Source organism: Anser anser (genome assembly GCF_964211835.1).
Source record: "Anser anser genome assembly, chromosome: 10".
Taxonomy (NCBI): domain Eukaryota; kingdom Metazoa; phylum Chordata; class Aves; order Anseriformes; family Anatidae; genus Anser; species Anser anser.
The window spans coordinates 17,156,923-17,174,668 of NC_139730.1; the positions used below are offsets into that span (position 1 = coordinate 17,156,923).

Sequence of the window (17,746 nt, forward strand, 5' to 3'; positions counted from 1 at the left end):
CCTGCCTTCATCAGAAAAAGGTATCAGTTAATTTGCAACATGAATACATCCTTACAATGTGCTACACTGAGACCATTATTCCCATTTCAAGCAAATATTAACAGAACCAGTAATCAAAAATGGGTAACAGCCATTCTGGCAATCTGTATTTTTCCACATACTTCTGTAGAGACACCCAAGATGTTGAATCTTTGCTGCTTTATTTCTCTTATGTTGAGGTGATTTTTTTCCTTAATTTGATATTCTAAATATGATTCTCTTTAGAAGTGACACTTTTCTCCCTAGGGATAGTCCTAATGATAAAACAGGCATCCTTCATCATCAGCCTGAACTTTGAAGCAGAGTCCCCAGCCTGAACACAACGACCCTGAGTCAACAAAGCTTTTAGATCAGCGCTTAATTCCAGATAGGCTAGTTACTCTTCACTGATTTCAAGTATGTTTATTCATCTGCTTGAAAATAAATGTGCCCATGGAATATCTTACAAGAAGCAGCTATCATTAACATCCAGGCTTCTTTATCACGCATTCGCTTAACAATAGCACCAATAAGATCAAGCAAAATTCAAATTCTGTAGCGTACTGCTTCTGCATTCTTTTCTGCAACCTATAGATTACCTCAGTCAACCACCAATCATTTTTAAAAGATAAGGGAAATGCAAATATGGAATAGCCTCAGCCACTCCCATAATATTTTTTGTAATGAAAACACATCAGCAACTGAGCTTTTTGCCTTATTTCATGACTCCATTTTCCTTTGTGCCAAGGGCAGCAGAGGGAGCGGCCCAAGCAGAGACCTTTCAAAGCAGAGGCAAATGCTGTAAGAAACATGAGAATATTAATGGGAATTATTAGAGTTGCCAGAATATGCCCTGCTATTTTTTGTTTGGTTGGTTGGTTGTTTTTATTTTCCCCCGTTCCTTCTCCCTTTAGGAGAGAAATATTATTTTCAGTGTAGCAGGAAATTATGGTGCATTTGTATAGTTCCCCTTAACTACATGATTTATCATTTCCTATTCTAAAAGAATTTAGGTTGCAGATATCGGGATTCCAGTAAACATTGATGTCCATTTAGTGTTTTAAGGTGCTCCCAGGACAGCAGTTAGTTTTTCTTAAGTTCATTAGCAAATGCACTAATCCATGCTGCACTCACCCTTAAAAATAATAATAAAATAATAATAATAAAATAATAATAATAAAAGCTATCAACAGATGTTGACCAATAAAATCCTGCGTTGTCTTACCAAGGTGAAAGAAACTGTCATACAGTTTTCAAGGTGTGAGTTACCACATTCCGAATTCTTAATTTTGTTTCTGTAATAACTGGTCTAGCTAAGGCACGGTGCTAGTATGAAGGTTTTACAATTTGAAAAACTCCATAAAACAACCCATTTCACAGTGGAAATTAGAGATTCAGAAGAAAAGTACTGATTATGTACCGCTTACAACTATTTTAAACATAATGCACCAGATAATACTCTACTCCAGGGGAAATAAAGGTAGTGCTCCAACGCAGTATTACTGTACAACCTCAAAAAACAAAACCTTCTGTCCAGAAAGAAGTTCATCACAGACAGAAATACTGCAAGCTTCTCATGTTGCCTCAGCCCTGACCTGGAAGGAGGTTCCTGCTCTGAACAAAGACAGTTTATTGCCTTGATAGACTCTGCTAACTGGCAGCATTATGACAGTGGTTTTTGCATCCAGGTACAGCCCTCCCAGCGAGGCCGTTAAGAACATCCTACTCATCTCATTTAGGTTTCTATGTATTAGATTACAATGCCTCACAAATGCAGGAAAAGGTCTGAATCAGCAGTATGGGACTCCAGCAACTTCCTTCATCACCAGGTCCAAAATTCTCCTCTCAACTAAACCTCCTCATAAAACAATCAAGCTCCACATTAAGCACAGTCAAGTTCCCATCTCCACCACTCTCCACTGTGAGCCTGTGGCACAGCTTCCTTCTATTCTGGCCAGCTTTCTCTTTTATATCCAGCTACTTTATACCAACTTACTATTAACCCACCATGAGATATCACTGTCCATCTTTTTTGCTTTCATTCGTACCTCTGCCTTCAAGCATCACAAACAGAACTTAGATTTTGGGAGGGAAAGCAGGAGAAAATTGGAGTGACAGATGCTCTATAAAGAGTGAACCATTGCTGGTACCTTTTTCATTTTCATTCAGTAGGATTCAGGTGGATTATCTCAACCAACAAAAAGATGAGCATTTTAACCCTTTTTTATTAAATTATGTCTTTTGCTTCCACTTTCAATATGTATTAAAACCTCAAAGAACTTGTGAAGCTGACTGGTTAAACAAAATGCTGTTTCTTCTGTTGTTGTTGTTGTTCTGTTACTAAATAAAAAGAAACAAAAAACAGCATCCTTTGATTATAAAATGAGTTGATTTATACATTTTCTTTATGCACCTTGGAGATTCCCAAAGAGCTAGTCCTGGAATATGCTCTTGTTTTCTATATTGGAAATATACACGAATATTGCATTGATTTTAGTATTAATATACTCTTCACTCAAATATCTGCTTTTTCTTAATGGGTGATTTGATACAGACTAAGCTTTAAAAAAAAATTTACATGAAAAAGTATCCTTAAGCCTTTCTCTAAATGCATCAGAGAATAGCATTTCATACATGAGCAGAAATTCTATCCACAAAGATAATGCCTAATGCTATTAAAGTTCTCCAAGGAAAAGTGACTACATATTATCATGTCACCTATTAATAAGAATATCCCAGAGACATGATCTCAAATCTTAAATAATCTATACATATCCCTAAAATTAAGAAAAAAAATAATCTTATTTTTCCCTAACACTCTTAGTCAACTAAATCTTCGTAAGGCATAGCATTGCAGCAACATTCAGACAAGTTAGAAATGTTACGAAATGCAATGCTTATAGTACGTATTAGTGGGAATCCACTATCTTGTTTTGCTTTCCCTCAAAAAACACATTAATTTTGCCATGAAACTAGGCAATACAGAGCCGATCTAACTACAACTGAAGACATCAGATAGAAGTTGAATAATGTCCTTTCAGACTTTAAATGTACGCAAATATAAATAGCTTCACTTGAACATGTCAGCAAAGAAAAAATTTCCAAGGAGACACAGGAAATATAAAACATAAGAAGTGTTAGCATTATATTACCCATAATTAGACTTTCAAAAGAAGTAATATATCGATATATGAAACATGCTGCTGCACACAGACAAGGAAAGCTTTTGGGGAAAATACAATAGGTATGGTAGTGGCACTTTATGTAACTTACATAATCAAAATCAAACCACTGCATACACTGTAAAACCTTTTGATTTGATTAAATGTAATAAAACTTAGCATGTCAACAGATTTTTGTCTAAGACTACGTTTGTACATTACAGTTAGTATGAACAGATTTGCCAAACTGCTTTTTTCGGCAAGTCATTGAGCAAGATTTGGAATTTACGACATAGCTTATTAGGTGCACAGTGTTTCTTCAAGTGATGCATTTCCTTGACATTGTGAATGCTAGCTGATAATATGTATACATATAGAGAGTGTGAGTATAAGACACGTTCTGCAATTAAGGTAATACCCATATTTGTTGCAACTGCCGATGTAAATGTTTCAGTTCACGGGTTACCTATTTTTAAGCAGTGTGACCTACCCTGCCTTCTATGACACTTCACTTTCCTTCCCTAGGAGCGTTTAAGTCCAGTGAAAGAAAACCATATGAGCATCACCACCTAAAATGTCACTCTTAGTCTTTTATGGATAACAAATCCTCAGCGTACCAAATTCTTCCTTGGCATTTTCCCCCCAGAAAACCTGACTTGACAAGTTCACGGATTTTCTCCTCGCCATTTGCCCCGGCGGCGACACGCGTCCCAGTGCCTCAGCCGGGCTCCCAGTGCCCGGGCATCGCGGTGCCATATGCCTGTCGCTGCCCTACTCACCCACATTACACAATTACACTTTAATACATTTTTCATGGCATATTGTTGATTCAACCAGAAAAATCAGTTCAGCGCGCCCGCCGGCAAGCCAAAAAGCCACCGACGAGGAAGGCGAGGCAGGATTTCGGTGCGACCTAGGGCTGCCCACAGCGCGGCCCGCCGGCAGCCCCGCACCGCTCCTCGCCCCCCGGGCGCCCCTCGGCGGGGTGCCCCTGCCCGGCGGCGACGCCTCACCGGCAACCGGGACCGAAACCGGGGCCGGCCCGGCCGCCGGGACCCCGCCGGGGCAGCGGGGAGCGCGGCAGCGAGCGGGCGGCTCCGGGCGTGAGGCGCGGACAGCTCCTCGGGCGGCACCGGCGCCGCGCTCTGAGGCGACGGCCTCGCAGCTCGGCGCCGCGGGGATGCCGCCGGCGGCCCCGGGCCCGCAGCGGGTCCCGGCACCGAGCTCCCGGCCCCGGCGCCGGTCCTAGGGGGCAGCCCCCGCCCGCCCGCCCTGACACGGCCCGGCCCGGCCCGGCCCGCAGTGCCGCCGGCCCGCTTTGTGCCTACTCACCACAGCTTCCTCTTTAAGGGCATCAGACTGCCCCTGTTGGAGGCGGTCACCCCTATGGCCATCTGCAAGACAGTCAGGTATTTCTGATACTTCATTTTGCCGTCGCCCCCCCTGTCCCTGCCTCGTCCCCGCCGCCGCCACCGACAGAGTCTCTCCAGCCGCTGCATGCAATCATCAAATTTTTATTTCCAGGCATCTGCCGTCCCTGCGTCGCGCTCCTTCCCCTCCTCCTCCTCCTCTCCTCCTCCTGCCGCGCTCCCTCTCTCTCTGCCCCCCCAGCTCACGCTCTCCTCCTCCTCCTCCTCCTCCTCCTGCCGCACTCCCTCTATCTCTGCCCCCAGCTGACGCTCTCCGCCTCCCGCCGCGCTCCCGCCATCCGTGCCCGGGCTGACGCTCTCCTCCGCCTCCCGCCGCGCTCTGCCCTCCCCCCGGGCCCACGCTCCTCTCCTCCTCCTCCTCCTGCCGCTGTCGCACTCCCTTCCTCGCAGCCCCCCGCCTGCCGCCGCCCCGTGCCTCTCCCGCCGCGGGGCTCCCGCCCGCCCCGCGCTTCGCCCCCTCACCTGCGCCGTCCCCCCGCTAGGCCCGACGACCCCCCGCTGCCCCCAGGCCGGGCCGCAGCCGCTCCTCCCCTGCCCCGCAAGGCGAGCGGCCCTTAACCGCCATCTCTGCCCGCTGCCGGGCACCGAGCCGCCGCCGCCCGGCCCGGTTACCTGGGCTCTCCCTCCCCGGCCCATGCGGCGCCGCTGCCGCTCTGCCCTCCGCCATCAGCGGGGCGCCATGCCGCAGCCCGCCGCCTGCCCGGCCTCGCCTCGCCTCCCGGCAGCGCCCCGAGGTAGCCCCGCGTTATTTTCGCCCTCGCCTCCCGGCCGACATTGTAGCTTGAGGTTGGCGGTCACCGAGCGGCGGGAGGGAGACGCCTCACTGCCCGCCGGGGCGGCCCTGCGGAGGCGGCGAGGGGAAAGGCGAGCGGCAGGGGCGGTGAGGTCAGGTGAGGGGAAGGTGAGGGTGGAGGTGAGGGAAGGGTGAGGGTGACGTGAGGCTGAAGGTGAGGGTGAGGATGGAGTTGAGGATGGAGGTGAGGGTGAGGTGAGGATGAAGGTGAGGTGAGGTGACGATGAAGGAGAGGGTGAGGTGAGAATGAAGGTGAGGTGAGGATGGAGGTGAGGTGAAGGTGAAGATGAAGGTGAGGTGAGGATGAAGGTGAGGTGAGGATGAAGGTGAGGTGAGGATGGAGGTGAGGTGAGGGTGAGGGTGAAGGTGAAGATGAAGGTGAGGTGAGGATGGAGGTGAGGTGAGGGTGAAGGTGAGGTGGGAATGGAGGTGAAGTGAGGATGAAGGTGAGGTGAGGATGGAGGTGAGGTGAGGGTGAGGGTGAAGGTGAAGATGAAGGTGAGGTGAGGATGGAGGTGAGGTGAGGGTGAAGGTGAAGATGAAGGTGAGGTGAGGGTGTAGGTGAGGTGAGGGTGAAGATGAGGATGGAGGCGAGGGTGAGGTGAGGCACGGCATGGAGGTGGCTGGCTGCTCTGGGCTGGCAGGACAGTGCAGCAGCGGGAGCAGCACCTCCAACCAAGCCTCCTTCAGGAAAAGGCGTGGGGTGAGGTGGCTGGAGTGCAGCTCCCCACTGCAGCAAGACCCCTAAGTGATGGGGTTGTGAAGTCACCTATAAAAAGCCTACTGAGCCCACAGGAAAGAGAGGACAAACCTCCCCTCCTGACATTTTTTTCACACACAAGGAAAACTGAAGTGTGTTTGAAAACCAGATAGGAATCAAATGTTTTTTACAGGGCTACCCACCTTCTGGGTACTTCAGCAAAAATCACTGAAAGCATAACTGTGTAATGGCCTTATGTGTGACAATTATTACAACTTTAATCTGTTCTTTGCCCTACTACTCCAGTTCTGCATTAAGAGCTGTAGAAGATCCCACTTTTGACAAGCGCTTTTGGAATTCATTCAAAATATGATCAGAGAGACCCATTCAGTGCAGACATCCCTGACGTGAAGGGCAGAAGGCTGACCTGTTGATCAACAGCAGTTGAAAATATTTTGGCTAGAAATAGCTGGTGACTGTGCTTTGGCAGGAAGCTTCAAGGTATCCTTAATTCACATTTGAAACGCTGTCAATCTAAAGTAATATGGAAAACCCACTAAAACAGGTCAAACTTTTTCTAAGCTGTTCTGTAGGTGTTCTGATATTTATGTGAAGAAATAGTATATTTTGGCTGTTCCTGCACTGCTTAAGTATGTAGATGTAGATATTCTGCAAATTGCAGATACGAGCAAATCCATGCTGAAGCGACAACTTTCATTAAGAGGCTGTAATATAATATGTAATAAATATGAATTGTAATATTTACCCAGAGTAGATGTCCCAGGCAGGCACCATCAGCTAGGAAAAATACTGTGAACATTGTCACCTTGATTATTTTTTAATGTAATATATATCTTAAGACTACAGCAGGCAAGAGTACAGAGAAGGTAAATATATTACTTGTAAACACATCAGATTTGAATTAGAAACATATGATAAGAATTGTTTTACTGTAGTTAATGATATGGACAGCTTTGCATTTTCAGCGTAGAAATGAGATGTGTAAAAATGTCCCAAAATTGTATGTTTAATTAAATATTTAATTTATATTTAATTAAAAATTCAAATGCCAGCTCTATGGCCACCCGCACATCAACAACACATGAGATTCTACTCATGGGTTTCTTTGTCTTTTGAGAGATCAAGCACTAAAAACAATGAGGGATGGTTAACTTGAAATGATTAGGAAGGTTAAGAAGTAGGAACTAATTTTTGTCTTTAAACAATGCTAGTACTACACTATCTTCTATAGACAGAACATCAAATCTGTTTGAAAACCCATGGAGATCATTTTTTGCCTTAAAATAAAAAAACTATGAAAACAACACATTGTTTTCTCCTGCTGTGCATCCAGTCATTACTTCACCGAAAAAATGCTTGCTGCCCACACAAGTTATGAGAGAATGAGTGTGGGCTGGATTTTACTCTCACCATCATTAGCAGAATGTTAGCTACATTATAATTGAAATAGTCATTTACACTTGTGCAGTCCTATTGAGAAAATCATTTACACCTTGAAATGCTAGGAAATGCTGACTAAAAGGATGAGACTGTATTGTTTTGAATATCACAATTCAATGTGAAAGTTATACCTCTCAGAAAAAAATATATATATATATATCATCTCATATTGAAACTTTTAAGATAAAAATCTACTCTTCATCCATTTGTAGTGGTAGATTTTTTTTAGATAAGAGAATCTAAGGATACAAGGGAAGCAAAGTTTATTTGAAAGGTGATAAAACAGGGAGAAGCAGGTAAGCTTTGAGAGTCCCCAAACATTGCTTTTCCCATTTTTATAGTGGCAGATTTGGGACATACATTTATTTTAAGCGTTTATATACAAAGGTGTTAAGAAATGGGCCAACAATGCTTTGCATAAAGACTTAAAATGGAACCTGGCTGCATATTCAGATCTTTATTCAACATTTTGAAGTCTGGTTAGCGATTTCTATTCTTAATTCAATAGGACTTCCTAATTCTTTTTAAATTAGCAAAATAATTACTGCTATTTCAGATTTAGCTCTATAGTTTTCAATGATTATACTGTTAATCTGGTACTAACAAATTAACTTTTGTACTGTTTATATATCATCAGTAGTTCTTGATGTATGTTGCAGAGAAAAAACGTAATAAAGAAATGTTATCCTCTAGCTTTAATTGCAATTATTTCTATTCTCTCAGACCTGTTCCTTCTTAGTGCTACTCCATTATATATCTCCTTTAAGAACATCATATTTTAAGCACATATTTTTTATATAGCTGAAAAAGTAAAACAGTCCTGCCTTTCTTGCCTTTCAGATGGAGAGCCTATTTTTAACAGGAGTCAGTCAGCCGCTTCCAGATTAGGGTAAGCGTCCAGACATCCCACTGTTACCTCTGAGGCCTGTGTGGACCCATTAGCTGAGTTAAGGCCACAATTTATGCAGCAGATATCCCTGCAACAGAGGCAGTCTGGTCATATTTGCTGTTGTCTTTGCAAACTCATTCTGTCTGATGAGATACACTCTCCTTCACTACAGAAAGATGAAAGCTGCTTACATTTTTTTGAACCTAGCATACATTCAAAACACAATTCAAGTCCAATTTAATTACTTCAGGTTAACATAGATGATTCATAGCATGCTTGTTGGTTGCTTTTTTTTTTTTTCAGTACAAAATCACGCGGAGACATAATAATTTCTTAATTCTATTTGCTTAGGTAACTTAACTGCAGACTTTACCTTAGAACAAACTCTATAATACATCTTTTACTTGCAATCGTCAACACCCCTTTTTCATCTGAAGTCGGTCCCTGGTATGACCTTCCAATGCACTTCGTGGCTCTGGAAGAACATACTGCTCTTTCAGTTACAAGTTACAATATTAGGATGACTGGTACACTTGAACAGACATGTGGCTGCCCCACATTCCACTCATAATAGTATGTTTATACTAGCATGATGATGTGTATAGCAGATAGATAGACAGGCCCCAAGAAGCTGGAGGTTAATGCCAGTATGTGTTATCGAATGCGTTATCGAATGTGTTATCGCCCATGCGTTGGTGTTTATAGGTGGGGAGTGGGTTGTTGTCAACAGTGGGAGACGGACTGGCTGCAACTTAGAGAATGCCACTTAGACAGCTGTGCATTGGCAGCTCCTATCAGCTGCAGAGCACTAAGAATAAGAGAGTGTAATGGTGGTCTACCTAATGCTATCTTCATTCTAAGCTTCGTCCATCATCTTTTTCAATCTTAGTATTGTTAGAATATATATGAGATTTCAGATAGTGCAAAGCAAGATTTTACAGTATTATCTACTTCTGCTGATTTATATGTGATTTAAGTAAGCTCATCATTTATCTTCCTTTCCTTTATCATTAGCACATCACACATCCCTGTAGTGCCAGTTGTCACTAGCTGCCATTCTTTCCAAACTCTCACCTGCATCACTCAGTCTTGACTAAACTCACAGGAGGTGGAGAAATTAAGGTCTGACCCAAAAGACTCTCTGGAGACATTACAGAAATGCACTTTTGAAAGTTTAGGGTACACTTGATATATATATATATATTTTTTAAGATAATGTATTTTTTTCTGCAACAATGTGAGGAGGAAGAAACCATATCTTTAACTGGTATAGCTGTGCTGGCAAAAAAGCAAAAATATTCATTTTTACTGATTTAGCTTATTTTTTTCAGCAAACCTGCATAAGCTACACTGTCTGGCAAAAATAAATAGGTAGATAAATATCTTACAAGAATAAAACGCATTGTCATTGGTAATATAATGGCCACATCAGCAACTTTTGAGGGTAGATTAGGCCTTAATAGTAAATTTTAACCTCTCGGGTGCATTCATTTTTTAGTCTGTAAAAACTGTTTTAGAGCTAAAGCAGACATCAAATAAACTTGTTGCTGTTTTATGGCATATTAACTAGAATATTTTATTTGCATTTTAGAATAGTCTTAATCTTTACTCTGCATAAAACAAAGATTTTTCATAACATTACATTGTTCATTCCGTGTTTCTCAATACTGTGCTACTGTGTAGATTGAAGAATCGACATTTTGTTTGTTCTTAGAATATACCCATTCCCCTTGCTGATTTCTACTGTAATGACTAATAAAAAAGTCTTGAGATATGCTAGTCGTATTCTATGCTCCTGTTGCATTTCATATGATTAGAGAACTTCTTATTACACAGTTTAATTGGTGAAGTGTCACTGTGAAATTCCAGAGACTGATACAAGACTGACATTAAAACATGACAGTAGATTACTGATCTCCTGGTTACTAATAGAATTCTTTTACATCATTACTTTTTTAATAATAGTGTATTCTGTTATTTTTTACAGTTAGTCGATTATAATCATAATATTAATGAAGATTTCTTTTAATTAGCAGCATTAGTGCAGATACCTCAGTAAAGACAGCTTCTGAAACAGACTTTCTTGCCATTTCAATGTCATGTGTCAGCTTCACATGTCCCATTTTTCTTTCCAGGAAAACAAATAAAAGGATCATACTTGTCAAAGGCAAAAGAGTTCCTTAGAATCTACAGGTATGTCAGATATGGTGCTCCAGCAGTTATTTTCTTCCTCCTCAAAAGTAAGAAAACAGTGTTTGTGTGTTTCTATGTTTCCAATTTATGCATTTACAATATGTAATTCTGTGACTTTTTTTTTTTTCTATTATCTACTAGAGCTTTTCTATACCCTTTTTTTGATGTATTTATGATATATAATGGGAAGCCTTTTTCTGGTCTGTTACTGTTTCTTCCATACTTAACTGCATGTTACATGAAGATCTATAAAGATACATGTAGTATCACAGTAAAAACAGAACAAAAAAATCTTGAATTTTCCTCTCACTTTTTACTGCTCAATTGATCATCTACAATAGGCAAAGTTTTCACATTTCTCTGAAGTGTCTTTATGACAGGCTAGCTTGACTGATGACAGAAAAACATGTGTCTACATGGATATGGTAATAAACTGACACAGTCATTTTGAATTAACTTACATTTTCTGAAAGAGTTTTTCCTGGTCATTCATTTGATCTGCCAAAATAAAAATAGGTAAATAATTTTGCTTGGAAGAAAGAATGTTCACTGTGTTTTCTCAGAAGAATATCCTCACAGAAAAAAATAGTTTTATTTAACTGTGGTTTATCAATAATAAAGGACTATCTAGAATAAGCTATTGACATTTTTACAAGAAACTTGCAAACAAGCAGATATCCCCATTTCACTATAGCCAGGACTATTTAGTAATGGATTCCTGTATGAACAGTGTTAGTGCTGTTCTGCGGGCTCTGATGTGTAGCTTCTTTACACTATTACTATCAAATTTCAGGTTACTGCAAAAATAAGAATACTATTAAAGCCAAGAATTCTGGCTAGAACAAAGTGGACCTGTACTGCTACACCCTACATTACTTTTACATTTACCCATTTCTTGCAAACTTGTAATTTTAAGTTTTTACTTTTAAAAAAAGAAAAACACCTTAAGTCAAGATTATCCAAATATCACATTATGCCTGACAGACATGACCCTGTCACAGGATAAAATAAGCTTAATGTAGAAAAAGATAAGCATATGCATGAATTCCATTAGTGCTCTCTGATACAGATTATTCATGTAGAAAACTACTGGAGGGAAGAAGTCACCAAGCACACAATTTCAATATGAGATGCAACAGAAAAAGAAGTGTAAGTAACATCACTTCCCATAAAAGATTCTAAGAAATATATTACCATCTGCAACACATCACAACTTCAGTACACAAAGATCTAATTAATTAGTCTTGCTAACTGCATATTGTTAGAACTGAGAGAGTATGTAACTCTGAGGTGAGGTGTGACCAGACCTTGCTATCATTCTGGGAGGTAGTTGCTAATAGGTGTCATTTTTAGATGATATGCCTGATGGGGAAGCCTCAGAGCACACAATGCTTAAAAGAGAAGACAAAATTGTGAAAAGCAGGCAATAATGATGGTTCCCTGGTGTGGAATTCTGAAGAACAAAAATGTAAAATATTGGGAGACTGAGGAAAAGTTGTATTTCTGAACTATTGTGGTAGATGTTATAGAACCTCTGTGAAAAACTTGGGAATGAGGACTGATTTGTACGACTCTGCCCAACTGTCTATAAATAATACGTCTCTACATTTCCTTTACATCTTTAAATTTGAATAGTGAGTTCTGTGCAAGCTAGCTGTACATATCAGGATAAATAAATCAAAATGAGAGAGAGGAGTACTAAAATTTAAGGAGCTTCTTGTGCCAAAATATATGCATGCCACGTTTTGTAAAGTAATAATAATTTAGACCTTTATTTAGTTTCATTAATATCTTTGATTAAATCCTAATGGAAATGTTTCCACATCCATGAGACTGTAAAGCCTGAAGGCCAGCTGAGTGTTACAGGAATACATTGAAATCATTCAGAATGCTAGTTGAAGGCTGTTTTATAAGTCTAGTTGTATATTTGTGCACTACTACACATATGAAACCCATTTTTCACTTTGTGGAAAGAAGCCACTCTCATTACAATCTGTATGACTTTTACACTATACTATTTTAATCAGATTACCACTACAATGAGAATTAATGTAATAGGATTTACTATAATTAGAGGCAAGTATACAGTAATCTACAATGAAAAGAACACAAAACTGTTAGTGGAGATCAATAGAGGAATATTGTTTATGCTGATAATATAATGGTTTTTAAATCACATTAAGCCTGATTTTAAGCAGATTTTTTTTTGACAAACTTTACTCAAATGATTTCAACCCAGAAGGGTTAGTAATAGTCAAGTATTACTCTTGTCTGAGACAGAGAGAAGTGGAACTAAATAAGAACAGATAAAACCTAAAGGACTGCAAGCTACTCATTTCATTGTCCAGCCTGAATAAAAGACAAAATTTAAAAAAAAAATAAAATTAAAAAGTATGAATGATAAAATAGTGATAAACAAGGCTTTTAAAACATAGATTAATGATTCAGACTTTAAATTACGGTTTAAAACCTGTAAGAATTCAATATTTATCAATGTTAATATATACCAAATGCTCCTCTAATTCCCATGTAAGAAAACCTATATGAAGTTTTGGTAAAGATTGCAGATCTTCCCAAGTGATTATACTGTTGCTATATTCCTGTCTGTTGTAAAATCCTGATAGATCATAAGCCTTGAGATACCCATAGTAAGCCTAGCAAGTGGGAATGAAGAATTGAAAAGGTGGTGAAAGATAAACCAACTAACAAAATCTTGATGCTGTGGGGAACTTTTCTGAGGATCTGGGACAACACCTGATGAGAGAACCATCTTGACCACAGGCTGAAGGATTGGTTCCTAAGGCTCGTGATAGTTTAAACCAGCACAGCGATGCATATAGCAGATAGATGGACAGACCCCGAGAAGGTGGAGATTAATGCCAGTGTGTGATCAAATCTTGGCCCGTGCCTTGGGTTTATAGGCGGGGAGTCGACTGTTGGGAGACAGACTGGCTGCAACTTAGAGCACGCTGCTGAGACAGTTGTGCTTTGGGAGTTCCCATCAGCTGCAGAGTAGCTAAGAACAAGGGAGTGTAATGCTTTCATTAGTAATTAGCTCATACCACAGCCTAGTCTCCCTATGGGAGACATAGGGTTAGATTCAGAATAAAGTAGTGAGTTACAGTTTGTATATTCAAAATTATTGAAAATCAAATAGGACTCTTTTGTAGAGCAAAAGTTATTCATACTGTTACGAATTTGCAAGATTTGATATTTTAGTTACTGCATTTTTAATTTTAAGAACACATCAGAGGTAGCATTAGTAACATTCCAGGGAGGTAAAGCCCTCCCATTAAGTGTATGTGTATAATTATAAATATCAGCTTCAAGAAACCCTTGAGCCAAAGTTTAAAAAAAGCTTCCATTTTTGAGAGTGTAGCTTCAGACAATATATAATATGTGTGGGTGGGTATCCCACATTCTTGTTCATCTTTGAAAATATTGGTCCAAATAAATATATTTTTTTTCAATAAAACGATGTGGTAAAGATTTTAAATACGTCATTTAAATAATTAACAACTGGATTGCATTCTTTCAGGGATGTGGCATTAAGTACATAAAACATTTTTTCTCTATAGTTTCCTTCAAGACCATCTAATACAAAATAAGGAGTGGATCTGTTCATTACAGACACAGGTATCTTTGGATATCGTATATATTTTTTCTACTTCTACTTTGGCTACATAGGGGATTTTAAATCCTCTTATCTTTTTTTACTAACTGGTGTCAAAACTTTTCCAGCCTCCAATAAGTTGTTTATAAATGATGAAAATTCATGTGCAGATCAACAATCTTGCTACAAACTCGATTTTTGTAACAAATAAGCAATTTTCTATCCTCTTCCTCAGAGAAGACACAATCAATTCTATCTTCTCTTCTACGCTGCAGTTATTGCTACTTTTGGCATAGCTGATCTGGCTCCAAACTTGCTGTGAGTAGACCAATTCTTTTTTAATTGCCCCAGTATAAAAATAAAATTGCCTTTATGGCACTCCTGATGTTAGACTATGAAATTGCATAATGCCTTACATCCTGGAAAAAACGCATTAATGGCACGGAGGAGAGAGGGGAGAATCAAGCAACTTACTATTACTGCCTTAACACAGAGCACAAAGGTGTTCGTTTGTTTGTTGCTGTTCTTTCGTTGGTTTCTGTTCATTTTTTTGTTCTTGTTTGTTTTTAAGCAAAAAAATAAGGTAAAGTAAATAATGCACTACTAAGATTTTGTCTGGAAAGGCGAATAGACTAATAGACTTAAACCATCTTTTGCTGTTATTGCAGTTTATTTGGCATTTTTTCTGATCAGTTCAGCTTCTCTTTTTTTTTTTTTTTTTAGACATTAAGACATTAGTATAGCTGAAATATTTACAATACTGTTGCACAAGATTCTATTCCTCTAACTTAAAATCAGTCATTGCATTACTACTCTTTAATATCCAAATATTTCTACTTTCTAACGTACTCCAAAAATGAATCAGCAAAATATATTAAATGAAGTTGTACTTTAATACTCTGTCCTTGAACTCTGAACAAAGAACTCTGTTGTTGTTCTTTGCTTGTCTCTTATTACTTAACAATTTTACTTGGAGCATCCAAAGAATAAGCAAGACCCTCTTGGGGTCAGTTGTACTCAGCTGGCACAAAATAACAAGGCCCCACTGAAGTCATCATTTTATACCATGTAACAGTCTGGCAGAATTGTTTAGTCAATGCATTTTGGTGAGTGTTGGAAGCAATGTTTATAGTGAGTGTTTTCCTGGAGCTGACCTGGATAGTATCTGTCCCAAGGTCTATCAAGCTGTGATCTGCACTGCTACAATGCCAACATACACTCTGTAACAGTTACAGTGCAAATACTCTTCTCAATATAACCTACAACCTCATTTTCTCATGATACAATAGCAGGTTTGAGAGCTCACTTGCTATCTTGCCAACCAAGCAATTTACCCACCATCTGCATGTAAAGAGCATGCAAACAGTTATGAAACTATGGACAGTTCTTACTCAGCACTGTTTTTGGGGAGCTGTTCATTGGCTCTTCAATCTTTGGAGCAACAAGACAGGATGCAACAAATAATGAAAATAAAGTTCTTTTTTTATTATTATTATTTATTATGTGATTTTTAGATAAATAAAGCTTCTTTTAATCCTGTAAAAATTCCTCTATAATACTAAAAGGACAAATTTTGGAGATTAACTAACAGACCCATAATAGAGATCTGTCCTGGCATCCTATATATCTCTGCAAATCTGTTCATTTTATTGCAGTAATGCAAACTTCCTTAGAACCATCTGCACCACTACTGAGTTATGAAAAGCAGAACACAAAAAGAAGACTCAATGGATAATGAACAAGGGCACTCACAAACCCACTGCACTTATCTGTATACCCACTGTCCAAGCAGCTCTAGAGCGTACACACTGTTGTCACTCTCAAGTGAGAGATAAAAGTGCTACAGAAGCTAAGCACATTTTGCTGAAGAAAGTCAGCTGGCTCACATGAGTCCAGTGGGATATTCTTCCTCCAGAATTTTGCCTGGGACTTAGTGACAAAGAAATAGAATGAATAAAGCATTGACCAAACACCAGAAAAAATAAATAGCAGCGAATATTAGAATGGAAATAATTAAATCAAGCTTCATGTCAGCTCATGTAGTCAAAAGTGATGATGTTTCCAGTACTGTAAGTGACCTCGCTGTGGCTGAAAATACCCTTTTGCAGCATTGACAAGTTCAAAGTGTATCAGAGTACACTGACACTTAAAGAAGGTGCATGGATCCCTGAAGAAGACAGAGAATATAGTTTTTAGGAACAAAACCAAAACACCAACACTTGCAAGCAGTCGCTGCAAAACACATCCAGTCTGGTGATCTGTGCACATCACTGTGAGAGCATCGGTAAATCACAAGCTTTGCAACAGTTTGCCAGAAGGGTTCCTGTGAATCTGAAGCTGAAGATTAAGGTAGGTTACATTGCATTTGATTCACTATATGAGGAAAAAAGTTATGTATAAACATCCTGATACTATTCTGGTTGTAAGGAATTTTATTCTTTTGATGAATTTAAAATCAGGATAATACCAATGTAATTTCTTAGTTACTCTTCCTCCTACTTGGTGTAGAAATCTGACAACTCAGGACAAATCTGATGCTCCAGCAGCTTAGCTTCTTTATGGTGAATTATATTACAGATATGACCAAATTCAAGGTCATAGCTAAGAACCCAAGTGAATATGATTAAATTAAATATAATGCATAGAATCTCATTCCCTTTTCTGTCATCTCCAAATTTATATCAGCCTCATTGAAGGAATATCATGGTGAATAACATCAAATTCAAGACTGATGGATTTCGTGGGGAGTTGGCTCTAAGTTCTATCTGAACCTTCATGAAATTTTGAGATTTAATTTCCATTTTCTTTGCCATAGGTCTTTTACAGTACAAAAAATTTCAGTTGAAAGGCATTGCTTTTCTCTTTACGCATGCATTGTCATACTACTGTACAAATAACATTTATCTGTTAATACATCTAACATGCACTGAAGACAGACATTTCTGCTCTGGTATATAACATCGCTTAAAAATGTTTCCACTTCTTTTCCTTCTGATCTACAGTACATACACTTACCACCTTTTGTCTCAGCCTGTGTTTCTCTGAATCTCATTAGCAAGCTTTATTCTAGCAAACAGCTATTTGCCCTTTGAACTCAATTGGCCTTCACTAGATGAAACAAGAATGCAGTATTTTCTGTTATCTTATATTAAGAGACCATGAACTCATGTATTTATTCTTTGCATATTTTCTGGCTGACATGAAATTGAAGGTATGGAAATTGCCTATGTAAAATTTCTGTAGATGTCCTCATAACTTCTTCTACAGGCCCAACATTGAAATATCCTGAGACATTTTCAGAGTTTGTTGCTGCTTTTTATGTGCTTTCACTTCAATGCTTCCTCCTTCAATATCATAAGCTAAATCTTTCTTTGCAGTCCATTGGATGCATTCTAAGAACAGCTAAATTCTTCTTTCGTCACCTATGCAGAGTGACAACACTGTCTCCCATTTGTTTAGTAGCAACCCTGAAGTTGTTCATAAATTGT

At 39.5% G+C, this 17,746-nt stretch overlaps 1 protein-coding gene and 1 long non-coding RNA gene across 15 annotated transcripts in view; one reads left to right on the forward strand and one right to left on the reverse strand.

Annotated features, from left to right (window-relative positions):
• TJP1 (tight junction protein 1) overlaps positions 1-5,260 on the reverse strand; it is a 164,507-nt gene extending 159,247 nt beyond the window's left edge. For 6 of the 7 annotated variants that reach the window (XM_083850961.1, XM_083850967.1, XM_083850965.1 and 3 more), the window contains exons 1-2: positions 5,222-5,260; positions 4,512-4,672 (exon numbers count right to left, since the gene is read on the reverse strand). In XM_083850961.1, the coding sequence (XP_083707087.1) occupies positions 4,512-4,672; positions 5,222-5,245 (185 nt within the window). In that variant the 5' untranslated portion in view covers positions 5,246-5,260. The remainder of the gene's footprint in view (positions 1-4,511; positions 4,673-5,221) is intronic. The other variant, XM_083850964.1, reaches the window with a different exon arrangement.
• The window catches only part of LOC310905174, a 34,726-nt gene continuing 21,444 nt past the window's right edge, over positions 4,465-17,746 (forward strand). For 2 of the 8 annotated variants that reach the window (XR_014588832.1, XR_014588833.1), the window contains exons 1-4: positions 5,357-5,510; positions 6,409-6,603; positions 8,404-8,452; positions 10,588-10,645. This is a non-coding gene — a long non-coding RNA (uncharacterized lncRNA). Of the gene's footprint in view, positions 4,589-5,210; positions 5,511-6,408; positions 6,604-8,403; positions 8,453-10,587; positions 11,705-14,223; positions 14,282-15,913; positions 16,608-17,746 lie in introns of those variants that run through there. The other 6 variants (XR_014588835.1, XR_014588829.1, XR_014588830.1 and 3 more) reach the window with 6 other exon arrangements.